Source organism: Balaenoptera borealis (genome assembly GCF_965194805.1).
Source record: "Balaenoptera borealis genome assembly, chromosome: 7".
NCBI classification, from domain to species: Eukaryota; Metazoa; Chordata; class Mammalia; order Artiodactyla; family Balaenopteridae; genus Balaenoptera; species Balaenoptera borealis.
Genome location: NC_138864.1, coordinates 61,162,329 through 61,184,859, shown reverse-complemented (window position 1 = coordinate 61,184,859; position 22,531 = coordinate 61,162,329). Strand labels below are relative to the sequence as shown.

At 33.7% G+C, this 22,531-nt stretch overlaps 1 protein-coding gene across 1 annotated transcript in view; it reads right to left on the bottom strand.

Moving 5' to 3' along the window:
• Window positions 1-1,148: 1,148 nt before the first annotated feature.
• Window positions 1,149-22,531, bottom strand: part of MEOX2 (mesenchyme homeobox 2) — a 64,985-nt gene continuing 43,602 nt past the window's right edge. Inside the window, exons 2-3 of the mRNA XM_082398558.1 lie at window positions 16,366-16,538; window positions 1,149-2,553 (exon numbers count right to left, since the gene is read on the bottom strand). Of these exons, the coding sequence (XP_082254684.1) occupies window positions 2,329-2,553; window positions 16,366-16,538 (398 nt within the window). The 3' untranslated portion in view covers window positions 1,149-2,328. The remainder of the gene's footprint in view (window positions 2,554-16,365; window positions 16,539-22,531) is intronic.

Here is a 22,531-nt window from a genome sequence, read left to right as displayed (position 1 = left end):
ATTTTAGCTGCTTTTCAGCTGTCCTTTCCTCTTATTACTGGAGATTATTTTCCTGCTGAAATGAAATATTCTCCACTTTATCCCTATAGAACTCAATTGTATTTTTATCTTCCCACTTCTCTAATCTGTCAAGATGTTTTGAATTTAAATCCAAAGTAAGAAAGTCAGTCCACCCAAGTAGATGTCATCAGTACAAATATACTTTGTATTCATTCAAGTAATTGATAGAAGAGTGTCTGTTTTATGCCTGGAAGATGTTAATCTGAATTGCCTCCCCCCACAAGTTAATTTAGAAATATTGCTAACTGCCGTGATAAAATTTATTACACAAAGGGAAAAATGTGATATGAACAATCTAATTATTCTATTTCTTGACTACTCTGTATAGATCATGCTAGACTAAGCAAATTAAAATTAACCAAATCTATTTTTTTGTCAGTCTCACCATTCTAAAGCAAATGAAATCCAATAATGAGGTTTTTGGAAATTTTTACAGATTAGTGTTCTTTATTTTTATTTCTAATTAATTACGGGATGGGGGAACTGCTGGATATTTCAAAATATTTTTGGTTAAAATATGGGACACAAGAAAAAGTGTTATAAAGTTATTAAGTAGGATGTAGGTATCCAATGTATGTGCGATCATGCATGATACAAAGTATATTAAGTTAACATAATGCTTGACTTCTTATATTGGTAATGTCCACTAGGACTAAGAATTCTGATTAGCTTATTTAGCTTATTTTCACATCAACAACTCTGGATATTTTTACTGAGAAACAGTCATTGGATAATTCATCTCTATTTATACATAAGCTTAAAAACGTATGACTGTTGTTTCTCTCATTGTGGTGAATAATATTACTTTTTCCTCCTACTTTTTTGTCTTTGATTTCATAAAACATACAAAGAAATCTATTTGGCATATTCTTCAAATCAGGGAAATGGCTTACCACATGCCTATTCTCAGATGCTTTTTTATTACACAAGGATTTTTTTCAGTAATAAAAAAGTTCAGAAATAAAAAAAATGTAGATGATTCACTAATTATGATCATCTGGATTTACACAAGTGCAGACGAATTTGGGACTTCAGCATTATCATGAAAACCTGTAAACATTTAGGAAATCACTGTAGGGAGACCAAAATTATTTACAAAGGATCATTTATTAAACACTTTTTTTACAAAATACAAAGATTGTTGTTCTGCATGAATACATCATATATGAAAAGATAATGTGTTTTTACTGAATTTAATTTGAAAACATTCAGAATTTTACCTTCTACCAACTTGAGGAATCAATTTTGTTTTGCAACTTGTCTAACGCCATGGCCAATCAGGGGGAAACCCTTTTTCTTGTTAATTAAATCATATTCACAACAGCTAACACTTTATAGAAATAAAATCAGACAATGTCTGTCATACAAAGCTCTTTCTGCAAGTAACTGGTTTGCCTATGATCCTAAATTTTTTTTCCAAGCTATAAGATAGGAAGAATTGAGGAGCTAGGTAAGTTTTATAATAATGTATTAGCAGCAGTTGATAGAAAATGCAACATAAGATTTGTTTTGTCTGTGGTACAAGAATATGTCCTATCAGACTCTAATGTATTTTTCTCTACTCAAACACAAGTAAGCATGTGCTGATTGTTTCTGGGATGACAAAATGTATAAAAAGACAAGAAGCTGGTTCTGTTTGTCATCGTGAGTGCCTATTTTCATCAGCTAATACGAATGCATTGCTAAACTTAGTGAAGACAGGAAAATGACTTAAGGGTAATATATACAGAGTTAAAATACATTTTTTAATCCACTTAAGAGTGATTTCAGGCACTGTGGCTGTTCAGGATAAAATGTTTCATGGTTTATTCTTGATAGTAGTGTAATTGTCAGTGCAAGCGAGAGCAAATACCTGCCCACTGTCACACACATGACCTCGGACATCTGGAATGTTCAGAGCAAATTCACCTTCTGCATCTTCACTCTGGAGGCACCTTCAATGCACATGTCTCATAGTTTGCTCTTGATAGCAATTTAATTTTCAGTGCAAGCAAAAGCAAACACAAAGCTGCTCACTGTCCTACACACGACCAACACATCTGGAATATTCAAAGCAAGTTCACCTCCATCTTCACTGTAGAAGAATCTTTAATAAGTGGCACTTAGTGTAAACCCTCTATATATCATGAGAAACAGACTCGAGATGCCTGAATTTAATAATATTAAAAATCACGGTCCTAGTCATCTCTCTGTGTAAACGATGTTTGAAGAAGGCTTGCCATCACAACATTTCTTTCCTGAGAATGGAGCTGATCCCCTCCGTGTATATCATAAGTGTGCATGCTCTGAGCTGTGGTCACTGTCGTGGCTGTCTTCATTCGCTAGAGAGTCCCCTGTTTGTTGGAGAGTGGCTGCACCGATTCCCGAAAGCTCTGAAGGGAGAAGTGTTCCTTTTTTCACATTCACCAGTTCCTTTTCTCGAGCAGCGGCTCCTTGCTGTCCTCCTTTTACTCTCTTCCACTTCATTCGCCTGTTCTGGAACCAGACTTTCACCTTTAACGAAGAAAGGGATCAAACAAAAGAAAGCACGAAAGAAAGTTAAATGGACCATTATTTTCTTCCTTTTTGGTCATCAGTGAAAAAAATAGCTTTTCCAAGGCTTATACAAACACACTATGAAAGAATGAATATGAAAATAAATCAGCATTGAATTTAATCATGTCCCACGTTCATGAGAATAATTTTAAAACTTTCAGAAGGTACCAAGTACTATATTTCACATTTTATGACATACAGTGTAAAAAATAGATGGGAAAGTACTCTATCATTTTAGGTTGTTCAAAGGTATTTAGCTTTATAAAGAGTTTCTGTGAATTAGAACTAACATTTAATAATTGTCTGGGCCAAACAGCAGCCCTCCTCCCGCCCCGGCCTGTCAATTCCTGAACCCATTTAAAAAATGCTCAGGGTGCTACTGATGAAGCTACATCTGGAAGGTCATTCTGTGCCACTGCAGTCCACGGCTGCATTCCCAAAGCTTTACTTGACCATTCCACCTCAGAGTGAGTCCATCTTCTTTTGAACTATGCTTTTTTTTCCTGCCCTTAGTACTTTTATTTTACTTTACATATATGTGATTCCAATGATTTCCTCAAAACAAGATCAAGATCCAAAATTTTCACTGATACTTGTTAATTGCTAATACTGAGATTGTATATTATGTTAGTCTCATCAGCTTTGTAGAGACATGCATTAAATGACCATCCATGACCACAACCATAATAATAATGGCATCATTTCATTTTCTTGTTTAGGAGGAACTCACTTCCTTTCCTGTTGCACTTCTCATCACTGTATATTCTTATTAGGCTAACTATTCCTTTTACATTGCATTTCTCTGTCTACCCCACTCAAAGTTACCACAAGCCTGAATTTTGTGTTTATCATCCCCAAGCCTTTATTTGAAACAAAGAAATAAACAGAGACAATAGCTTTTTTCACTACATGTGACCCTAAAGAGTACTGTTAAATTTCACCTGTCTTTTAGATTTATCGAAATGGAATGTTTTTAACTATAGCCTTCTTGCCTTATCCATGTTGATTCAAGGGACTGCATTCATTCATTTTTCATGACTGTATACGATTTCATTGTGTGAATATATCACAGTGTACCCATTCTCCTGTTCATGGACACTTGAACAACTTGTTTTTTTCCATTATAAATGATGCTGTTATAAATATTCTTGCATTTGTGTTGTGATAAACATGTGATAGAACTTCTCTGAGTATACATCCAGGAGTTGCCATCATACACAGGGTGTATGAATGTTGAATTTAACATGATAATACAGAAAAATTATTTTCCAAATCTTCATCAATTTAACCCCCCACAGTCCGGGGTGTAAGAGTTCTTATCAGTCCACATCTTTGTCAATCGTTGGAGTTATCAGTCAGTTTTTTTCCAATATAATGACTATAAATGTTATCGCACCATGTTCTTAGTTTGCATTTCCTGATTACTATAAAGTACAGCATCTTTAAGTGTTTATGGCCCATTTGTATCTCTTCTTTGTGAAGTGCCTCCACATCTTTGGGTTGCACTGAGTTGTTTTTGGATTTAATTTCATTCCTTATGGACTCTTAAAATATGTTCTGAATGCTAATTTAATGCTTTGTGGTTATATGGCTGTTACTATAGTCTCTCAATTTATAGTGTGTCCATTTCCTTTCCTTAGAGTATCTTTTGATGATCAGATACTCTAAAATTTATTATATTCAAATTTATCAATTGTTTCTCTTATGGCTATCTTTTTCATGTCGTCTCTAAAAATCTTCTTTCTTCTGAGACCATTAAGATATTCTTCTTTGTCTTCTTCTAAAAGTTTTAAGGTTTGCATTTCAAATTGAAGTGCTCAATCCATGACGTATTGATTTTAGTACATACTGCAAAGAAAATTTCTAATTTACTTTATTCCAGTTGTATAATAAGTTTATTCCAAGACCATTTAACGAATAGTCCACCCTTTTTCCAGAAATTATTGTTTTCAACTTTGTCATACATCGTTTCCATTTACACATAGCTTTATTGGATGCACTCATTTGTTATAACCTTTTGACAAAACCACAGTCTTAATTATTATAATTTCATAGTAAGTCTTTATATCTGGCAGAGATAGTTCTGTTTTATTCTACTCCAGGAATATTTTGAATATTCTCCATTTTCATTTTAGAAACAATCTCAATTTCTGTAAATGCAGAGTGCTAAAGAGAAGAGAAACATATTACATTTCTAAAGATGTACTTATTTAAGTGGCCTTCAAATCACAATACTCCATCAAAATTTGTACAGTTTTCTCAGATGCTGGCACCAAAAAATATTTAAACCAAGTCATTTCTCAACTCTGGATTTTCATTATTCTAGCAGGCCATAATTAAAATCTTGTATCATACATTATCCATACATATATTAATCCATTTAACAATCAAAAATAAGAAAATGTAGGAAAAGATTGCTTAGAAACGCAGAATATGTAGTAAAATAGACTGATTATAAACAAGCTCATTGGTGTTCTTGTATTATTATTACTTAACAGCCAAATGACAAGCTGTGATTTTTAATCACATATCTACTTAGGGCTAAGCCCCTATACTGATAGGTGCTATATATGCATTTTTCAAATACTCAAAATTTTTTCTCTATGATTCCTATTTTATAGATGAGGCAGTTGAGACTCAAAGGTTAAGTGACTTGCCTAAGAGTACACAGATGGGAAAATGTGGTGCCAGAATTTAAACCTGGGGGTTGGTTTGGCTCCAAATTGATTTTTTTTCTTTTTTTTTGGTTTTGTTCCTGTTATATTTCAAACTCCTGCTTTTTAAACCTTCAGGTTAGAAAAGTAAAGAATATAAAGTATGTGAACTCCATCCATATGATTACTATCATTCAGGTAATTCTCCTACTCAATATAATTAGGTTTGTAAATATGACACTATTTTCCTGTACTGTAATTTAGGTAATTATACTACTCAATTTAATTACCTTTGCAAGCTTGACATTGCATGTTTCATTAGATCTTTTCCACATGAGTTGGGCTCTACTCCTGGCTTCACTTCTGAGTTTCTGTGTGAATTTGAGAAAATTATACTTCTCTCTGCCTCAATTTTCATATTTGTAATATTGGAATAATGAGCCTTTCAATATTCTCCATAGGGAAATTTTCTCCATGGACAATTCCAGATGGAAGAAACACATCATCATCATTGTCACCAAAGAGTGAAATATCCAGCCAAAATAATCTTGGCAGAAAATGGGAGGAATAGATTTCTTTAAACCTACACTTATTTCCTTTTCTGGGAGGAGGGGTGCATTAATTCTATAATACCAGTATAAAACCTGTTACGTGCAATTCTAAATGAGAAAAATGTAAGAATATGGTATTGATTTTAGAAACAGTATAGGTTATTTTGTGTTGTTTCCTATGTCTACCATGTGAAATTTTGCCATTTCATTTTCTTAAACAGACAAATGAAAGACTTCAGAGTTTTCAATAGTAGCTATGTATCCATACATATATATGGATATATAGATACATGCATGTATATGTGAAAGCATTTGATGATTATATAAAAAATCTAATCATTCTAATACCTTTAGGTATTTTCTTGAGGTATTTCTTGAAATACCTTGAGGTATTTTCTTATTTCAAGGTACATATTTGATACAGGAACTCCGTGAATTTAGTAATGGAACAAAACACAGAAACAGATGCATGATGAGTACACCATATAAAAATGGGAAGGAAGAGTACAGAACTTCAAAAGTCAGTGTGTCCAGTTGTATTTTCAAATATAAAATATTGGAATGAATTGAAATATGGAGAGGAAGATTTTGGGGAAAAGCATATGTTTTTCTACAACCATCACAGTATTAAAAACAAATCTATAAAAGTAATTCCGGATTATGTCAATATTGCCATTAGAATAATAACTCCATGGTTTTATAAATAAAGAAACTTTATAGTTTAATTTATTATCACTTAATAATCCAGCTTCGTTGGCTGGATTGAAAAAATACTTTTGTAAGATAGCTAAAGAATAATCATTCAAATGCTTGACAATTTTTTAAATATGCAAATTATTTTGATTAAAATTTGCAAGTGTGTTTCATATAATAATCTGCACTTAAAAACTAAGTAGAGTAAAACTAATCTTGTGTTTCCTTGGTGACTTGGAATCTCTAGTCATTCATTCATACACTCAATATTACTGAATGTTTAGTAACAGGTAAGAGGGGTTAGATTGAGGAATGTGTACAAATAAATAAGAAATAGTTCCTGCCCTCAAGGGCAGTTTACTGACTGTATATGAGGCCTTTGGCATATACTGAGATGAGTAAAGATTAGCTTCATCTTTTACAGAATATCTTTAAACTGCTTGTTGTTGTAGTTGGTGTCATTGCTAATCCCCTAATAACAGGTTCCCCCAATGGTCCATGAGATGGCATGAACTCTATCCCTACATTCAATGTCCCACACTGTTTTGCTGCCACACAATTATTATAGCAAATGATTTCTTTCCTCTGGGAATCTCATGCTCTTGTTGTTACTGGCATCCTGTGTGTCTCTGAATTTTTTGTTCTAGTAACCTAGGGTAATACCTTAGGTGCTAGGAAATTGGATCATCAAATGTTTTGCATACAACTAAAATATGTCCATCTTGGAGTATGATATATAAATTTTGTGAACTTTTATTATTTTCTTTGGGCTTAAAGTCAATTTATCTCCTATCGGCAATTTCTCTGGAAATGCTGGTTAATGAGTTTTGTTGTGTTTTTTTTAGTATTTCCTTTTTTTAAGATTGGATCTAGGGCAAGATTCCATATGAAGTATGTTTTGTTACATAGTATGATTAATAACTCAGATAAAAATAAATTCTTTCTCCCACAAGAATCTGAGTAATGAAAAATACCATCGTTCATGAAACGAAAGCAATATGAACCAAACTTATAGGCTCTTAATATTTCTGCATGAAGGTAATATTTTTCAACAAAATCTTCAAAATAAAAAAATAACAAAGGAAATAATAGCCTGCAGTATCAGTAGTAAATATTTAAAGTGCTCAGTTATAAACTTTACTTTTCAGAACATCTGATTATTATGACGCCTCACTTTTTAATCCCCTAGTTTACAAGTACTTAGTATTCACATTGCCTGGATAATCAAACTACTATTTAAATAAATAGGAAAACATTTATTCACATCTTGACTCTCGTTACTGAAGAAAGCAGCTAAGAGAATCTTACTGTAGCTAATTTGTGTAAATGATATTTCAGAATCTAGAAATCGAATTTTTCTTTTTAATAAAAATACTGTAACTGAGAATCATTGTTACTATTTGCTAAACATTCGTTTTATCTCTTTAATTTATTTAGCCATTCACATATGGCCTTCTATGTATAAGTTCATAATACCTGTCCTTGAGGGTTCACAATATATCAGGAGAACACAAATGAAATATGTAACTGTATTGTCATACAATTTTCTAAAATGGCCAGAGGCAAACTGGTTGATAGAAAGTAGCATCTACATAATGCTATAACCCATATCTATAGACTACAATAAATGTCTGTCTTTTGAAGAAACAATCATAACACGTAACATCTGGATGAAAACTAAATATTTCAGTGACATATCTATATGTCTCTAAACATCTGGAGTTTGTAGATTTAATATTTCAACTGTTTCTATTTGCATATGAACACTTGAAATACTGTAAACACTAACAAATATTTATTCACATCTTTAACATGTGAAAACATGCAAAGGAGTAATTGTATGAATATAATTTTATCACAGGTGTGATTAAATTTGATCATGGCGGCTGATCTAGTAAACCTACTGTATCAATAAATGGATCCCAGTAAGACTTATCCAAGTAATTCAGTGGCAAAGTCAGTGGTTAAACTGAAGAATTAGAACCAAGAATGCTCTATAAGGTAAGGATGAAAAATGGGGGAAAAGAAACCTTCTTTACTCTTCCTGTCTGAATAGATTTATATCTGATTAAGAGAAGGAATCCCTTGGCTATTTCCAAGAAGCACGTGGGAGCTACCGGTTGACTGCTGTTTCTATAGCATTGCAACATGGGGTTGGGACGTGGGGTGTGTGTGTGTGTGTGTGTGTGTGTGTCTGTGTGTGTGTGTGTTGGGGGGTGAAGGGGGTTAGGACATATTCCATGACTAAAAGCCTGAATCCCTCTGTAGAGGACTGCCACTCACCTTTCTCCTCTATTTTAACACAATGTTTAAGACCAGGAAATCATTTTCCGGCCTCTATAATTTTCAGTTTCAAAGTCTCTGTTTTTTCTTTTTGTACTTAGAATGCTTGAGAACCAGGCTCACTAAAAAAAAATGTAGTCGTAAAACATTTACGATTTCACATGTCTTTGAACAAACTGAATACGCATTAGCCATTGGCAGCCGTGGGCAAATAACATGTTGAACAAGAAATAAACTAATTACAAGCCAATCATATGTATTATATTCTCCTTACCAAAAATGCAGCTAGAGTAATCATTCACATGACGAGCAAAATTCTTAGAGGACTGACCACTTTTAAATTTGACCCTTTAGAAATGTCATAGTAGTAGTAAATGCTAACAATTTTACCTCTTTTGTCATACCTGATGAAATTCAATTCAAATGACCTACTTTATTAATATTAATTTACAGTGAAAATTCACTACACTATTTCTATACAAGATTAAAAAAAACAGATACATCTTTTAGGTATTCTAAGTGAAATATTGTTTAGCTCAGTATATCATGAGTAAATGACTTCAGCAAATCTGAGTGGAAATATCAAAACTAAATTAGGCATTTTGCTCCATTACTGTGTTAACAAATTCCTGAATAGCAATTCTTGAATACATGGAAATTGTGTATTCTGACCCACAGCTGGTACTTATCTTGTTTAAACTACTAAGATCAACTAGAATGATGACCTTTGCTTGCAACATCTTGCCTAATCTCTGGGATAATGTTTAACAATAGTTAGCAATATATCACAATCAGTACATACAATTTTAAGAAATGAACTTTATCCTAGCCACTGTCTAATTAAGTGAAATCTATCAAATGTAAATATTGATTGAAACACAGAAACTCACCGTTCTTATAAGAGCAGTAGAATATTGGCAATTCTTATGATTCAATCTAATTAAATATTCTTATTATTTCTTGACAACTAATTTCAATATCAGAATACATGTGAACCTTCACTACACTTTTATTAGATTTTGGAGCTGTCTCCAAAATTATTCTAAGAACTTATAATGGCAATTATTACTATCATATGAATATACACTGACCACAAAAGTATTCAGTAATTTCAATAACTGGGAAAATTTCAAAAAATTGAAAAAAAACTGTTCAGCATAAGAATTAGAAGTGATAAAGAGAAATGAAGTTAAAATCCATCCTAAGTTAAATACATCTCAGGTTTTCATGACGAGTCATGGAAATAGTGAGATTAATTGGTAGAAAGTCTTTTATAGACAAATTCTCTAGAAATTGTCCATTATTAGATCTGTATTTACTATTTTATAGATGTCATAGAACATATGCAATGCTCTATATACATTTTTAGATAACAGAACATCTCTTTAAAGTTGAAGATGTCAACATAAAACTTGAACCGGCTTCTCAAAATTTCCAGAAGCTTCTTAGTTTTAGAATTCATTTTAAATTACATGCAGAAAACCTTATATGATCGCAAGGATACTGTGGAAAAGGAGTAATCTTTCATTACAGAAGATTTTTTCTTTAACATTACACTTTAAATGATGATCTGTGTTGCAACGCATGATATGTTTCAGAATGTTACTGTCGATTTATTGATTATTGACAAATAAGTTAATTATTTGTTTCCTTATTGAGGAAATACCTAAAATTAAGGCTCATTTTATATGTGTGTGTATATACATATAGGTAGATAGCGATGTATCTGTATATCTCTACGTCTATCTCTCTATTCATCTACCTAAGAACGTTTTAAAAAATAGATTCTTTACATACTCTCAAGGCTGGTTCAATAAGGGTGGAGTCTTATTTTTCTGATTATTTTCTATATTATTTCAAACTTGGATATTTACATTGGTAAATGGTTAGGGTTCAATTGCTTATTTCTCAGCCTTCTACTTTATACAGCTAATATCTCTGAAAATTAATTTAGGAGAGGGTGGAATTGTTAATCTTCTCTTTGTAGATTTTGCTTTATTATTGACATTCTTAAATTTTACATCGTAGCCTTTGTTTTGTGGAACCTAAGGCAGTTCTGAATGTGGCTTTTAGAGCTCACCACACATTGTCGATATGCATTTCTTTAAAAAAACAAACAGCATTATTCAGGAAATATCTCTTTTTATTTTGAACTAAGATTCCACTGTATATTCCACCATCATATTGTCCACCCTATTCTACCCCATTTTTCCCATCAGAGTCAAATCATATTTAATCTCTCAAATTAGCAGGCACACCATGATTTAAGCAAAAGAAATATCTAACCATTACTCTACGTGACTGTTAAATACTACTCTAAAGAAATGAGGAAATATCTAAAATCACTGGCTACACAGGTATTCTTGGATTACCTTGAATAGACAATATGTCTGATCTTGGAGACATAATTTATTAGCTAAGTAACTGAAAGTATTCATAGAAATGTATAGAAATAAACCTGCAAAGGGGAGGGATTGCGCAAAATGCTGAGTAAAACACAAAACCACTGTTTATTTGGCACAGGAAAAATTCTCCTTCACAGTCATCCAAAAAATGGACGTCTATTTGGAAAATACTTGGCATTGAGCCATTTAATGATTTATGAGTAACAAACAAAACATAATCCCTCTCATTCCCACTAATGTAATATGATCCAACTAGGTGGGATTTTCCATTTATCTTGGCAGAGGTATCATGAATTCAGGCTGTTTATCCTGGTAATCTTAGCTTACAAATCTGCAACATTGCACCTTTGATTAGCTCTGTGAAATGATTTTGCGAAAAGGAAGGATCTCCCATTCTTTCTATATTTGGCAGCCTTAACTCTATAAATATGTCCATTTTGTCACTCCTATAGTTTTATGCAGCTGCCTTCCCTCTTCTTCCCATTGTGAGACATTAAAAATTTGGCATGAGCTTTTTCCTAGTGTATCTGGATGGATGAAAAAGCCAGAATAAGCTTGTCAAACTTAAAAAAAATCTTGGGACAGGAGGGTCTTCAGACTGACTGGCTCTTCAAAGTATTCCAAGTGGCTCTGCCAACTGAGGATTATTAGATGTTGACTGAGAAGGGTATATGAGAATATGTTGTACACTTGAGGCTGTAAATTAGAAACTGGAAGGTTACTAGAGTGGTAACTGTTCCACAAAACAGCACTATATAATTAAAATATTTAAAGCTCAACTTTGTTCCAGTGTATCCATTTTTATTTAACATAAAACAATTTTCTTTAACACCTAAGTGCTAACATGGAATTCCTTTGCAGGATAAGCCTCTTTTTCTCCTTCTTTCTTCTTCCTCTTTGGCCAGATGGAGTTCAAAGGGGATTACAGACATCCCCTGCCTGTATAGGCATTGCATTATGGGAGACACAAACATAAAAGTCCGATTTCTTTGGAGATTTCAGAACTATTCTTCAGATTTGAAAATTTGAGTCCCGAGTGATATTTAAGGATTTAGTGTACCTTACTTTTCTCTAAAAGAAAACCTAATCATTATTGCAAATATTTATAATCACATGTATGTGGCCCATCAGAGCATGTGTGGCAAGTATATTGATTGGGTGATATAAACAAGGGAGCAGTATCTACAAATAACATATCAATTATACATATACATATTTTATAGGCAATTATGTAAATTTTCTAAATAAAATTACATCTAAAAACTGTTTCTGTTTATAAAGTAAGTTTTCATTTACGAGAAAGTTATTTCTTGTGAAACAATTCTGCTATTAATGGAAATGATTCAATATTTGTTGTTTTTTCCCTTTACATTATTAGAACATACAAGTTCTTTTTCCATATTTGAATCTTGAAAGGCTTTAAAAAAATCAATAAAAAAAAATTTTAGGAGATTAAACATCCTATTAAAGTTAAGGAAAACACTGAACAAAATGGAGTTAGATATAATATTCTTTGGTGTATACATTTAAGTTACTTTAATAAATCTCATGTTATTTTAAAGTATGGAAAAAATAAATCTTGCAGCAGAATGGAACTGAAAAATTGTACATCTATAATTAGAATATTTTACATGTGGAAATCCTATAGAAGGGGAGTTATTTAAGATTTCATATGTCAAGATATAGATTACATAGGTAAGTATGTATGACATTAATGCAAAATCAAAGTAATGGAATAGCTGTATCTCAATTAAAAGAAGATGAATGCAAAGGGTTCAGTTTATAACTCTATGCTTATAATTTTAAAAGCCCAACCATGAGAAAATAAACTGAAAATATCTCACTGGGATGAGCGCTCTGGCATCTTGGAGGAATATGCTTTCAGACCTTTAAGAATAGCAAAATTGATTGACAGCATACAATATTTTTCTGATGAATTTAGCATAGTAAAATTCAGCCCAGAAAAAAAGCCTTCAGATTCTTAATTTCAGATACTGAATGTGCACAGAAGTAGAGGAAAAAGACATGAGCATTTGGCATAACCAGGAACATTCTCTCAGATGACCCTGTCATTCCTCTCTTTTGATATTCAACACTCATCACAATAGTTAACAATTGTTCAGTTTTTGCTTCTTCCATGAGTTCTACCAGACTTGTCCAGCTTATTTTAACAAGATTTTATTTCTATCATCTAGCTCAACAAATATTTGTGTTGCAAAAGGATTAACTCACTATGCCTTGCATAGCAAAGAAGTTTTCCCCCCTCTGGGTGATAGATTTGTTTTATAGTTTATGCTAAAATTTATTTCACATTCATTGTGACATATAAACCTGAGTAGAAGAAAGAGAAGGTAGTTTTAATTTCCATTTTATGCCTGGGGGAGATTGTTACTTGTCTAAGAATACCCAATTCCAATTGGCAAATCTAGGATTTTTGTTCAGATTTTTCTCATAACAATTAAATTTTTTTCTGACTAACAAAAACTAAAGACATAATTTTGATTGGGAATTTAGATTCCACATGCATCCATCATATTTTCTTATTAACTTGCAAAACTGTTAATAGAGATTTATAGGACAAAAAACTTCTACACAATACCAAATTTTCAATTCTTTGAAAACCTAATTAACTCTCAGTGTTTGTTTTTGTTGTTATTGTTGTTGTTGTTATTTTTTCCCTTTATGAGGCTATAGTTAGATTGTTTCCCTAATGACCCCCAAAAAATTTTGTCTTCCTTCTATGTGTCTACTCCCATAGGCCATAGGCAGTCCTCTCTTACAGTGACACCGAGCTTGGTCATATGATTCGCTTTAGACAATGGGACATTAGTAAATATGATGCAAACAGAGGCTTTGAAAGCCCTTGTACATTGGCGTTTTTCCTCTAAATACTCCTGGGAATGCTTCTACCACCATTTGTGAATCCCAGGGAGCCTATCAGAAGATGAAACCACATATGCAACAGGGACAAGATGTCCCAGGTGAGGCTGCCTACACCAACCAATTCTTAGTTACCCACCAGCTGACTACAGTTCCATGAGGGCTCTAGGTAAGGCCAGAAGTAGGCCAATTGAGCCCAGTCAAAATCTTTGATCCTCAAAATTTTGAGCAAATTAAATGTTGGTAATTATTTAAAGCCATTAAGACTTTTGAGTGGCTTGTTACACAGCAAAGGCTAAGTGATACAAACTTTAAAGGGACCCTTTTTAAAAAACAAAGATTAAAATTGTGCATGTGCATGTATATAGTGTGGGTGTGGGTATGTATATATATGTACATAAGTTTTTCACATAATGGCTTCTGATTCTTTTCCAAGAATGGCAAGTCAGTTAGGAAAAAATAAGAAATACCCAAAATACTTTCAAAATTCCCAAATCAAATTTACAGAATTTCTCCTAAAAAGACATTATTCTTAGCCAAAAGTGAGGCCTCTGCTCTATGATCAGATAATGACAGGTAACCATAGGACATTCCCAGAAAAGAAAGCACAGATCTTGACTTTTCTCTAGACTAAGTACAGTAATGCATCCCATATTTCTGTAGATTACAAGCAAACCCTAGTTTCTTATTTCCTTTATGTATCATTTAAAATATAGTTTCATTTCCTAGAGTTCACTGCCTCTATACAAAAACATTAATGTATAATTCCACCCTCCTTCTTTTTTTCTGTTTCCAGTTAAAAAAAAATAAAAGCAAAAAAACAGATGTCTGACGATGTAGATTTTGGATCCTGCTTTCCAGCATGCCAAATGTTGTACACTTATGGAGAGAACTTTGTATGTGAAGTTCAAGGGAAGGAAAATGTTGTGCTCCATAACTTCGGTACTAGTCGTAATATTTAATAAAATATAAACTGCCAATAAATAAAACCACATAAAAGTGTTCCTCTGTATATTTTCACTACCCAGAATTATCCTACTAAAACCTGAAATACAGAAATTAACAGAAGGAAAGCAGATGATTGAAGAAGTTTGATAAAATAACTTGCTCTCCTAAGACAGTATTCATCTGTCCACACCATGTTGATATTTCTTTGCTTCCAGTGGGATCCCTGGAGGAGGTGCATACAGTGGAAAAGGAAATGAGACTCTACTCCTAAGAGTGCCAATCAAAACTGCACTGTCCATAAAGATGTTTGCATTTGCCTTTCAGGAATGTTTTCCTAAAGATTATCAACTATTAACCATCAGTAGGGTAGATTCTCCTAGGGAAAATCAGAACCCATATAAGGAGTGCTCTGGGAACACTACTGGAGCAAATCATTTGCCATTCAATTAAAATACAAGAAAGGACCTAAAAAGTAATTAATTAAAAATATTATTTAGGTCTTATTAACTAGTGTCCACAGGTCACTAATAATTTCAAAGTGTTCTCTAAATGAGTGGGTACCAGAATTTTGAACTTCTGAGACCAATACAATTTCAAAAATATTTGAAGTAGTGGGGTAGAAATGTTTACCAATGATCTATGTGGCCTTGCTCCCATAATTTCCCAGCTCCCTTGAATTTAAGTGGTACCATTGACTATTTCCGGACATTAGAGTGTAAATGGAAGTGACATGGGTCATTTCCAGGTGAAAACATTTAAAGGTCAATGCATGAACCTCCAACTCTTTCTTACCTCCTGTGGTTACCAAGGACACCACATGTCAGGATGCCAGAGGGTCAGACTGGGTCCCTGAGTGATTATTTGGAGTGCTGGACTTGTAAAGTTAGTATGGAGAGTGAACAAACAATGAACTTTTTTCTTGTGTCACTGAGGTTTGGGGGTTAATGTGCAACATAAACCCTAACCTGAGCAATAGAGGAAACTAACATGGGACTGCCAACTTTCTATTATGCAAAATAAGGAGATTTTAAAATATAAGCAAATAAAATTCCTCTCCATATGCCGTCATTATATAAAAGAAATAATATTTTAAAATCAAAAAATATAAGAAAGGTACAATCACAGAACAAAGGATGATTCCTTAAACTGAATAAATGCAGTTTTCTATAAAACATGGATATCTTATTCTTTCTTAATTTTGTCATTTTGCTGGGCAAAAACTTCATCATGAAGGAGAAAATCTGTCTTCCCAATGATATTTAAGAACCACAGATCTAGATATTTCAAAAATGGCGGGAAAAGACTGTTGACCCAAAGCAATTAAAAATATCATATAATCTCAATATCCGACATTACCTGTCTTTCAGTGAGATCCAGATTCACTGCTATCTCATATCGCCTCAGCCTGGTCAGATAATTATGATGGGCAAATTCTGCTTCAAGTTCTCTGATTTGCTCTTTGGTAAAAGCTGTCCTTTCCTTCCTGGGTTTGCTATTGACTTCTGACTTGTAATTTCCTTCCTGGGAGTCTGGAAGTAAAAGACAGAATTAGATTTAGTTCATACATTTAAACATGTTCAATCATATCATTCATACCAGAAACATTTACTGAGTAACTACTTTTCCAGGTAGCGTTAGACATGGTAAAAATAGAGAGAGACCAAAGACAGTAAGACTTACCTCAACAGGGTGAGATAAATTTCTTTTTTTTCCCAGTGTGCCCCCAAGTGACTCACAACCTAATTGGGGAAGTGTCTAGTTTTCTTCTTTTGAAATAGGAACAAAAAACTTAACTGCTCTTAACATGCTGTTATAATAACAAGATAAAACAAAGCCCCTCTAGAAAACAATTTTATATATGAAACTATTCAGATATAAAATTTCTTCTAATAAGTTTTTCAACATAAATTCTTGAGGTCTAAGTATGACTAAACAGAGTGATCCTAAGAAATAGTGGTGACTCAGTATGTGACTATCCGAGCAATTCAAATATCTAGCAACTGGACCATAAAAGTCAGTTCAAGCTCAGAGTAAGCATACGTACGTGTGTGTGTGTGTGTGTGTGTGTATTTATTGGTTTTTTAATTTCAATTTAAGTGCAGTCTCCTTGAAGGCAATAGCAATGCTCTCCTTTTATTTTGAGTAATACTTAGTGCAATGTGGAATCTATAAATACAATTTTGTTCATTTAACTCAAAATATGAACAGTTTTTTTTTTTTTAAAAGGACTTGATCATTTTTTTTTTTTTTTAATTTATTTATTTATGGTTGTGTTGGATCTTCGTTTCTGTGCGAGGGCTCTCTCTAGTTGCGGCAAGCGGGGGCCACTCTTCATCGCAGTGCGCGGGCCTCTCACTATTGCGGCCTCTCTTGCTGCGGAGCACAGGCTCCAGACGCGCAGGCTCAGTAATTATGGCTCACGGGCCCAGTCGCTCCGCGGCATGTGGGATCTTCTCAGACCAGGGCTCGAACCCGTGTCCCCTGCATTGGCAGGCAGACTCTCAACCACTGCGCCACCAGGGAAGCCCTGAACAGAGTTTTAAATGTTTTTTCCCTACATAGGAGATAAACATAAGATGCACAACACCTAAAATTAGGTACCCAAACACCAAATCTTATAATGCCCTGTAGAAAAAATCATAATTTACAGCAAGCATATCATGCCATCTTTTCTTCTAAGAGTTCAAGACATAATTAACATATTTTACTTATCTTCATAATATCCCTGAGATGTAGGTTAGAAGACATTCTTAACATACTGAAGAACAGAACGTGTGTCTATAATGGAAAAAAATTCTACATATACAAGTAATAGATAATCATACCAGCTCTAATAATTCATGTCAAATTTACCTCAGTGAAATATCAACATTATCAAGATAAAGTGGCATGTCTGTACTCTCTCAAAAATTATTTCAGTTTTCTAATTATTTTTGAGCCTGTACACACAAATAGTGATGCCTTTACCAGGTAGTGATACAATGAACTCTTCTATGAAGCCAAATGAGAGACATGATATAGGAAAAATGACGGTCAATCAGATTAAGAAGTGTGACATTTTTTTAATTGACAAATATAGTATGGTACAGCTTTATGAAGGACCTTTTAAAGTGGTATTTGTTTCTCCATCCAATGATGCTTAAATATGCTATGTACAAAATATTGTTGTTTTTTTAGTGCTCTTTTCCTTTCTGTCTGGCTGGGGGAAGTCTAACTAAAGTCAAGAGGGGTCTGCATAATGGAAATCCGCTAGACAAGGTGCTCTAATGTAAACAGTTTTGATTTGACTCTTACCAGAATCTACGCTGGCCAAATGTAAAGTTTTCTAGGTCTAGTAGCAGCAGTGGCAATAGGTTTGCATCAAAATTTTGGCATACTTGGCCATTAATTTCCTGTGAGGGATCACAGGGCATATTTCACTGCCTGGCGCACTGGCACTGTCATAAATTCTTTAGAATTCACAGACCACATTTCTGGGCTTGTCACATAGCCCCGTGTTGACTGCCTCCCCACCTTGACAGGGCAGTCAGGGCTTTATCCAGTGCAAAAAGTGGTTTGTGATATGTTAGACACAGGCTGACTGTATCTGATTGTAAGCCACTGGGACCAGATGAGTTACGGATTAGAAGATGTGTGAGTTCTCAGCTAGGCTATGTTTACACCATGTGAACTTACCTGGCTCTAAGTGGAACCTGCATTATCCACTTTTTTAAGCCATAGATTTGCCAACCTCCACATCTTTGGTGCATTTTGCTATTCTGGTATTATGTGAACAAAACTTTCTGTTGATTGATTTCTTTTTTTTTTTTTTTTTAACTTTTCCATCAGCTGTACTGGCAGAGGCAAACTCAGTCACAGCCCAGAATATTCAGATAAGTCCCTCTCACAAGGACTCATGTTCTCACGTGAATCAAAAGTATATTTTTGCCAGTTTGGAGCCATGTTTAGTCTGAAATCTGTGGCTGATTATTCTTTATGTGGGGACAATGCTCTTTTCCCTTCAGTAATGCAACTCTGGAAACTGAAAGCAAAGCCAGGGCATTTTTTCTCATAAGCAATTCAATTGGAATGATTCATGGTTAACACATTCCCTTATATAAGCATGAATGAACAAATTCACATTGAGGAAAGCCTATTAAGTTGTATTTATTTTTGAAACCGATTTCTTTTAACTTTCGCAGTATTCAGCAGTACTTCAAAAATGCCACAGACACACACAAACATACAAAACTTGGGCCAGTTCTTGGAAGAAGGGTTACATGCAGTGGATCTATACGCATGCCCACTGAAACTAGAAATATACAAGAGAAGGTTTATACATCCAGTGACTGAACTTGAACAAAAGTCTGGCTATAATTCAACATTTATATCCAAAAGCAACTTACCAAGTGCCTGAATTCCAAACCAAAGTAGCTCACAAAGTGAAATCCAGTGACTAAAATGATGTGAATTGTGCACACTTACACTTACAATAAGCACAAATGGAATACTTATATTATAATTAACATGACAAAGAGTGGGTATGTGCTTCTTGATTTCATTACCTAAAGGAGAATGTCAATGTAGCTGAGGTAGCACCAATGTCAATTAGTTATGTGGACACTTTTATCCTTGGATCTGTGATTCTGTTGTGGTTTCCACCCATGATGCTCCCACTTTTTCTTTCCTGTGAAAAACATGTTCCTTGGGATTGCATTTCTGGACTTATATTTTCTATAATCTTGGATTTTAAACATTTTTTGACTTTTTTCCCCTGTATTTTGCAAAGTCCATCGTTTGCTGACCCTGAAGCTTCTACTACTATCACCTGACTAGCTTTTCTGTGGTGGAAAACGGTTGAGAGCCTTGGACGAGGCTTTTGGCAAATTGCACGTTAGCTTCCATCTGTTTCCCAGCTGTTTCAACTGAGGCAAAACTCCCTCCGTTTTCTTCAACCTCCCATATCCTATGCCAAATGGTAGGTGTTGAGGGGGGAGTCTGGAAACTGCCTTCCTTTCTTGCCTACAACCGCAAACAAAATGTCACCATCTGTACAGTACATTGCCATGTAAAATAGTACAATTGTTGTTTCTCGTCTCAGATACTTTAATGCACATGTGGGTGCCCTCTCACACTCCCTCACCGCTTGGAGGAAATGTTGACTTATGTGTTCAGGTATAGTTGGCAGTCCCAGTTCCCTAACCTTTTGCTCCCTGGGACTATGCTAATGGAAGAAGTCTGCAATACTTCCGTGGAGGATAAAAATTGCCCTCCAAGGATCGTTTCTGTCTAGCATTTAGAACTTCTCCACATGTGACTTTTTATTTCCCCTAGTGCAAGAGGATGCCAAAAGATAATAATGTTTTACTGACGACAAGTAATGTGAGGGCTTGGTCTGTTCACTAGTGGCACAGAATACCTTTTAGCAAAAGAGAAATAATAAAGTATGATTGAGTATATTTTTGGCTACCCTGAGTAAACTTATTAACTTGTTTAAATAAAGAACATAATTTACCAATGTCTGTAAAATATCAAAATGTAAAGGAAGGTCTCCATAGCTTAGACTAAAATGAATACTTATTTCATATTCTGAAGAAAAAAATGAATACTAAGCCACAGTCTATTCTAGTGCTTTGCAACTTCTTGTATTAATGTTTTGTAAGCTATTCAAAATGAGAGATATTCTGTTATTATTAACAAAGCTCCGCAAATAGTAGATATAGGAAGCTAATAATTATATTTATATAGGCATAGAGATTGTGGATAGATGTAGAGTAATTTATAGAATAATCCTATTGATGCTAGTAATTTTCACATTTAAACGGGAAATTGCCTTCCTTATGGGAAACTTATCCAACTTGCTACTCCAGCTTCTTAATGAGTGGGCATTTCAGCCTTTCCAGATTTTTTTTTTTTTCAGAGTAAACAATCTTACCCAGGGGTTCTTAAATCCTCTAGGTGATCCACTCTCCATATTTGAGAACCACAATCATAGTGAGCTAGTATTACTAATGAACGTGGCTATTATACACTGAGGTATGTAAGGGAAAAAAAGGATTGAAAACTACTATGCTAAATCTACAATAGAAATTAGCATTGAAAATATCCACTGTTTCTTATACCATTGATGTGAAAAATGTAGAGCCACTATAACAGTTTCTCTTATAAAGCAAACCCAAATTTCAAAGACAAAAAAAAAAAACCAGACATTTCCATTTTTAGTAACAGTTTAGTAATAGTAACAGTTGTATTCAACATGCAAAAGTCATTCTTTGGGCTGGACCAGTGATTATCAATTGGTGGATGTACTCGTTTACCATCCAGCCTCCCTCTTCATTGCCGCCTTGATTACTCATGGGATTGTCTAGTATGCTTTCAGGAATGAAATAAGTCAGATAAATCTCACATTAGTGAAACTGAAGATATATTTATTTTTATTACATTTGTGTTGCCAATTGTATGTTTTGAACAAATAATTTATAAAAGATACCCTATTTATTTCTGTTAAAGGCATTTAGGTTCTTACTTGGTGGGAGATATTGAAAGATTAACTGTGTATAGCCAAAACTTTTATGTAATAGAATAGTTACTATTACGTCAGAGTAAATTTTAGTTTACAGATTTGACTTTTTCCCAATACACTTGGGCATAATTTTATACAACTAATTCTTAAAGTGAGAAAATCAAAATTCAGTGTACATGACTGTGTCAGTATTTAGCAGTAGCTACCTACATAAGCAAATATTATAATTGGTAACATTACAGAATCATACCACATGATGTAATTACATAGAGGGAAAGAGTATGAAGACTTGAGATACTTTATAAAATCTATGTATTTTTAGGTCACATTTTAGAATGAGAGCGAGAGAGAGAGAAATAATAGCACAAGATTGTTCTTAAATTAGTACCAATTTAATAACTTGGTATGAATCTGGATATAAATAATTTGAAAATAAATACCTCAGAATTTACATAAAAATAAAATATTTGGGTCTCTTAAAGTCACCCACACCTTATATGTAGATGTTTCCCCACAGTAGGTAATAATCTTACCTCGGCATTGCATTGCATTCCTAGGATGAACTGGCAAATATTATAACAAAGTCCTTCTCTTTGCTTCCTCCCTCCTCTATAATTTTAAGATGATAGCAGTTATAAGAATTTTAGCCAATTTAAAGTAGATACAGGCATTTTAACAATATTAATTCTTCCAATCCAGGAGTACAGGATATCTTTCCATTTTTTGTGTCTTCTTCACTTTCTTTCATCAATGTATTATAGTTTTTAATGTATAGGTCTTTCACCTCTTTGGTTAAATTTACTCCTAGGTATTGATATTTTCTTCTTTTTGATGTGATTGTAAATGAGATTGTTTTCTTGAGTTATCTTTCTGATAGTTCATTTCTAGTATATAGAAATGTAGCATATTTTTGTATATTAATTTTGTGTCCTGCAACTTTACTGAATTCATTTATTAGTTCTAACAGTTTTTTTGGTGGTATATTTAGGGTTTTCTATATATAGTATTATGTCATCTGCA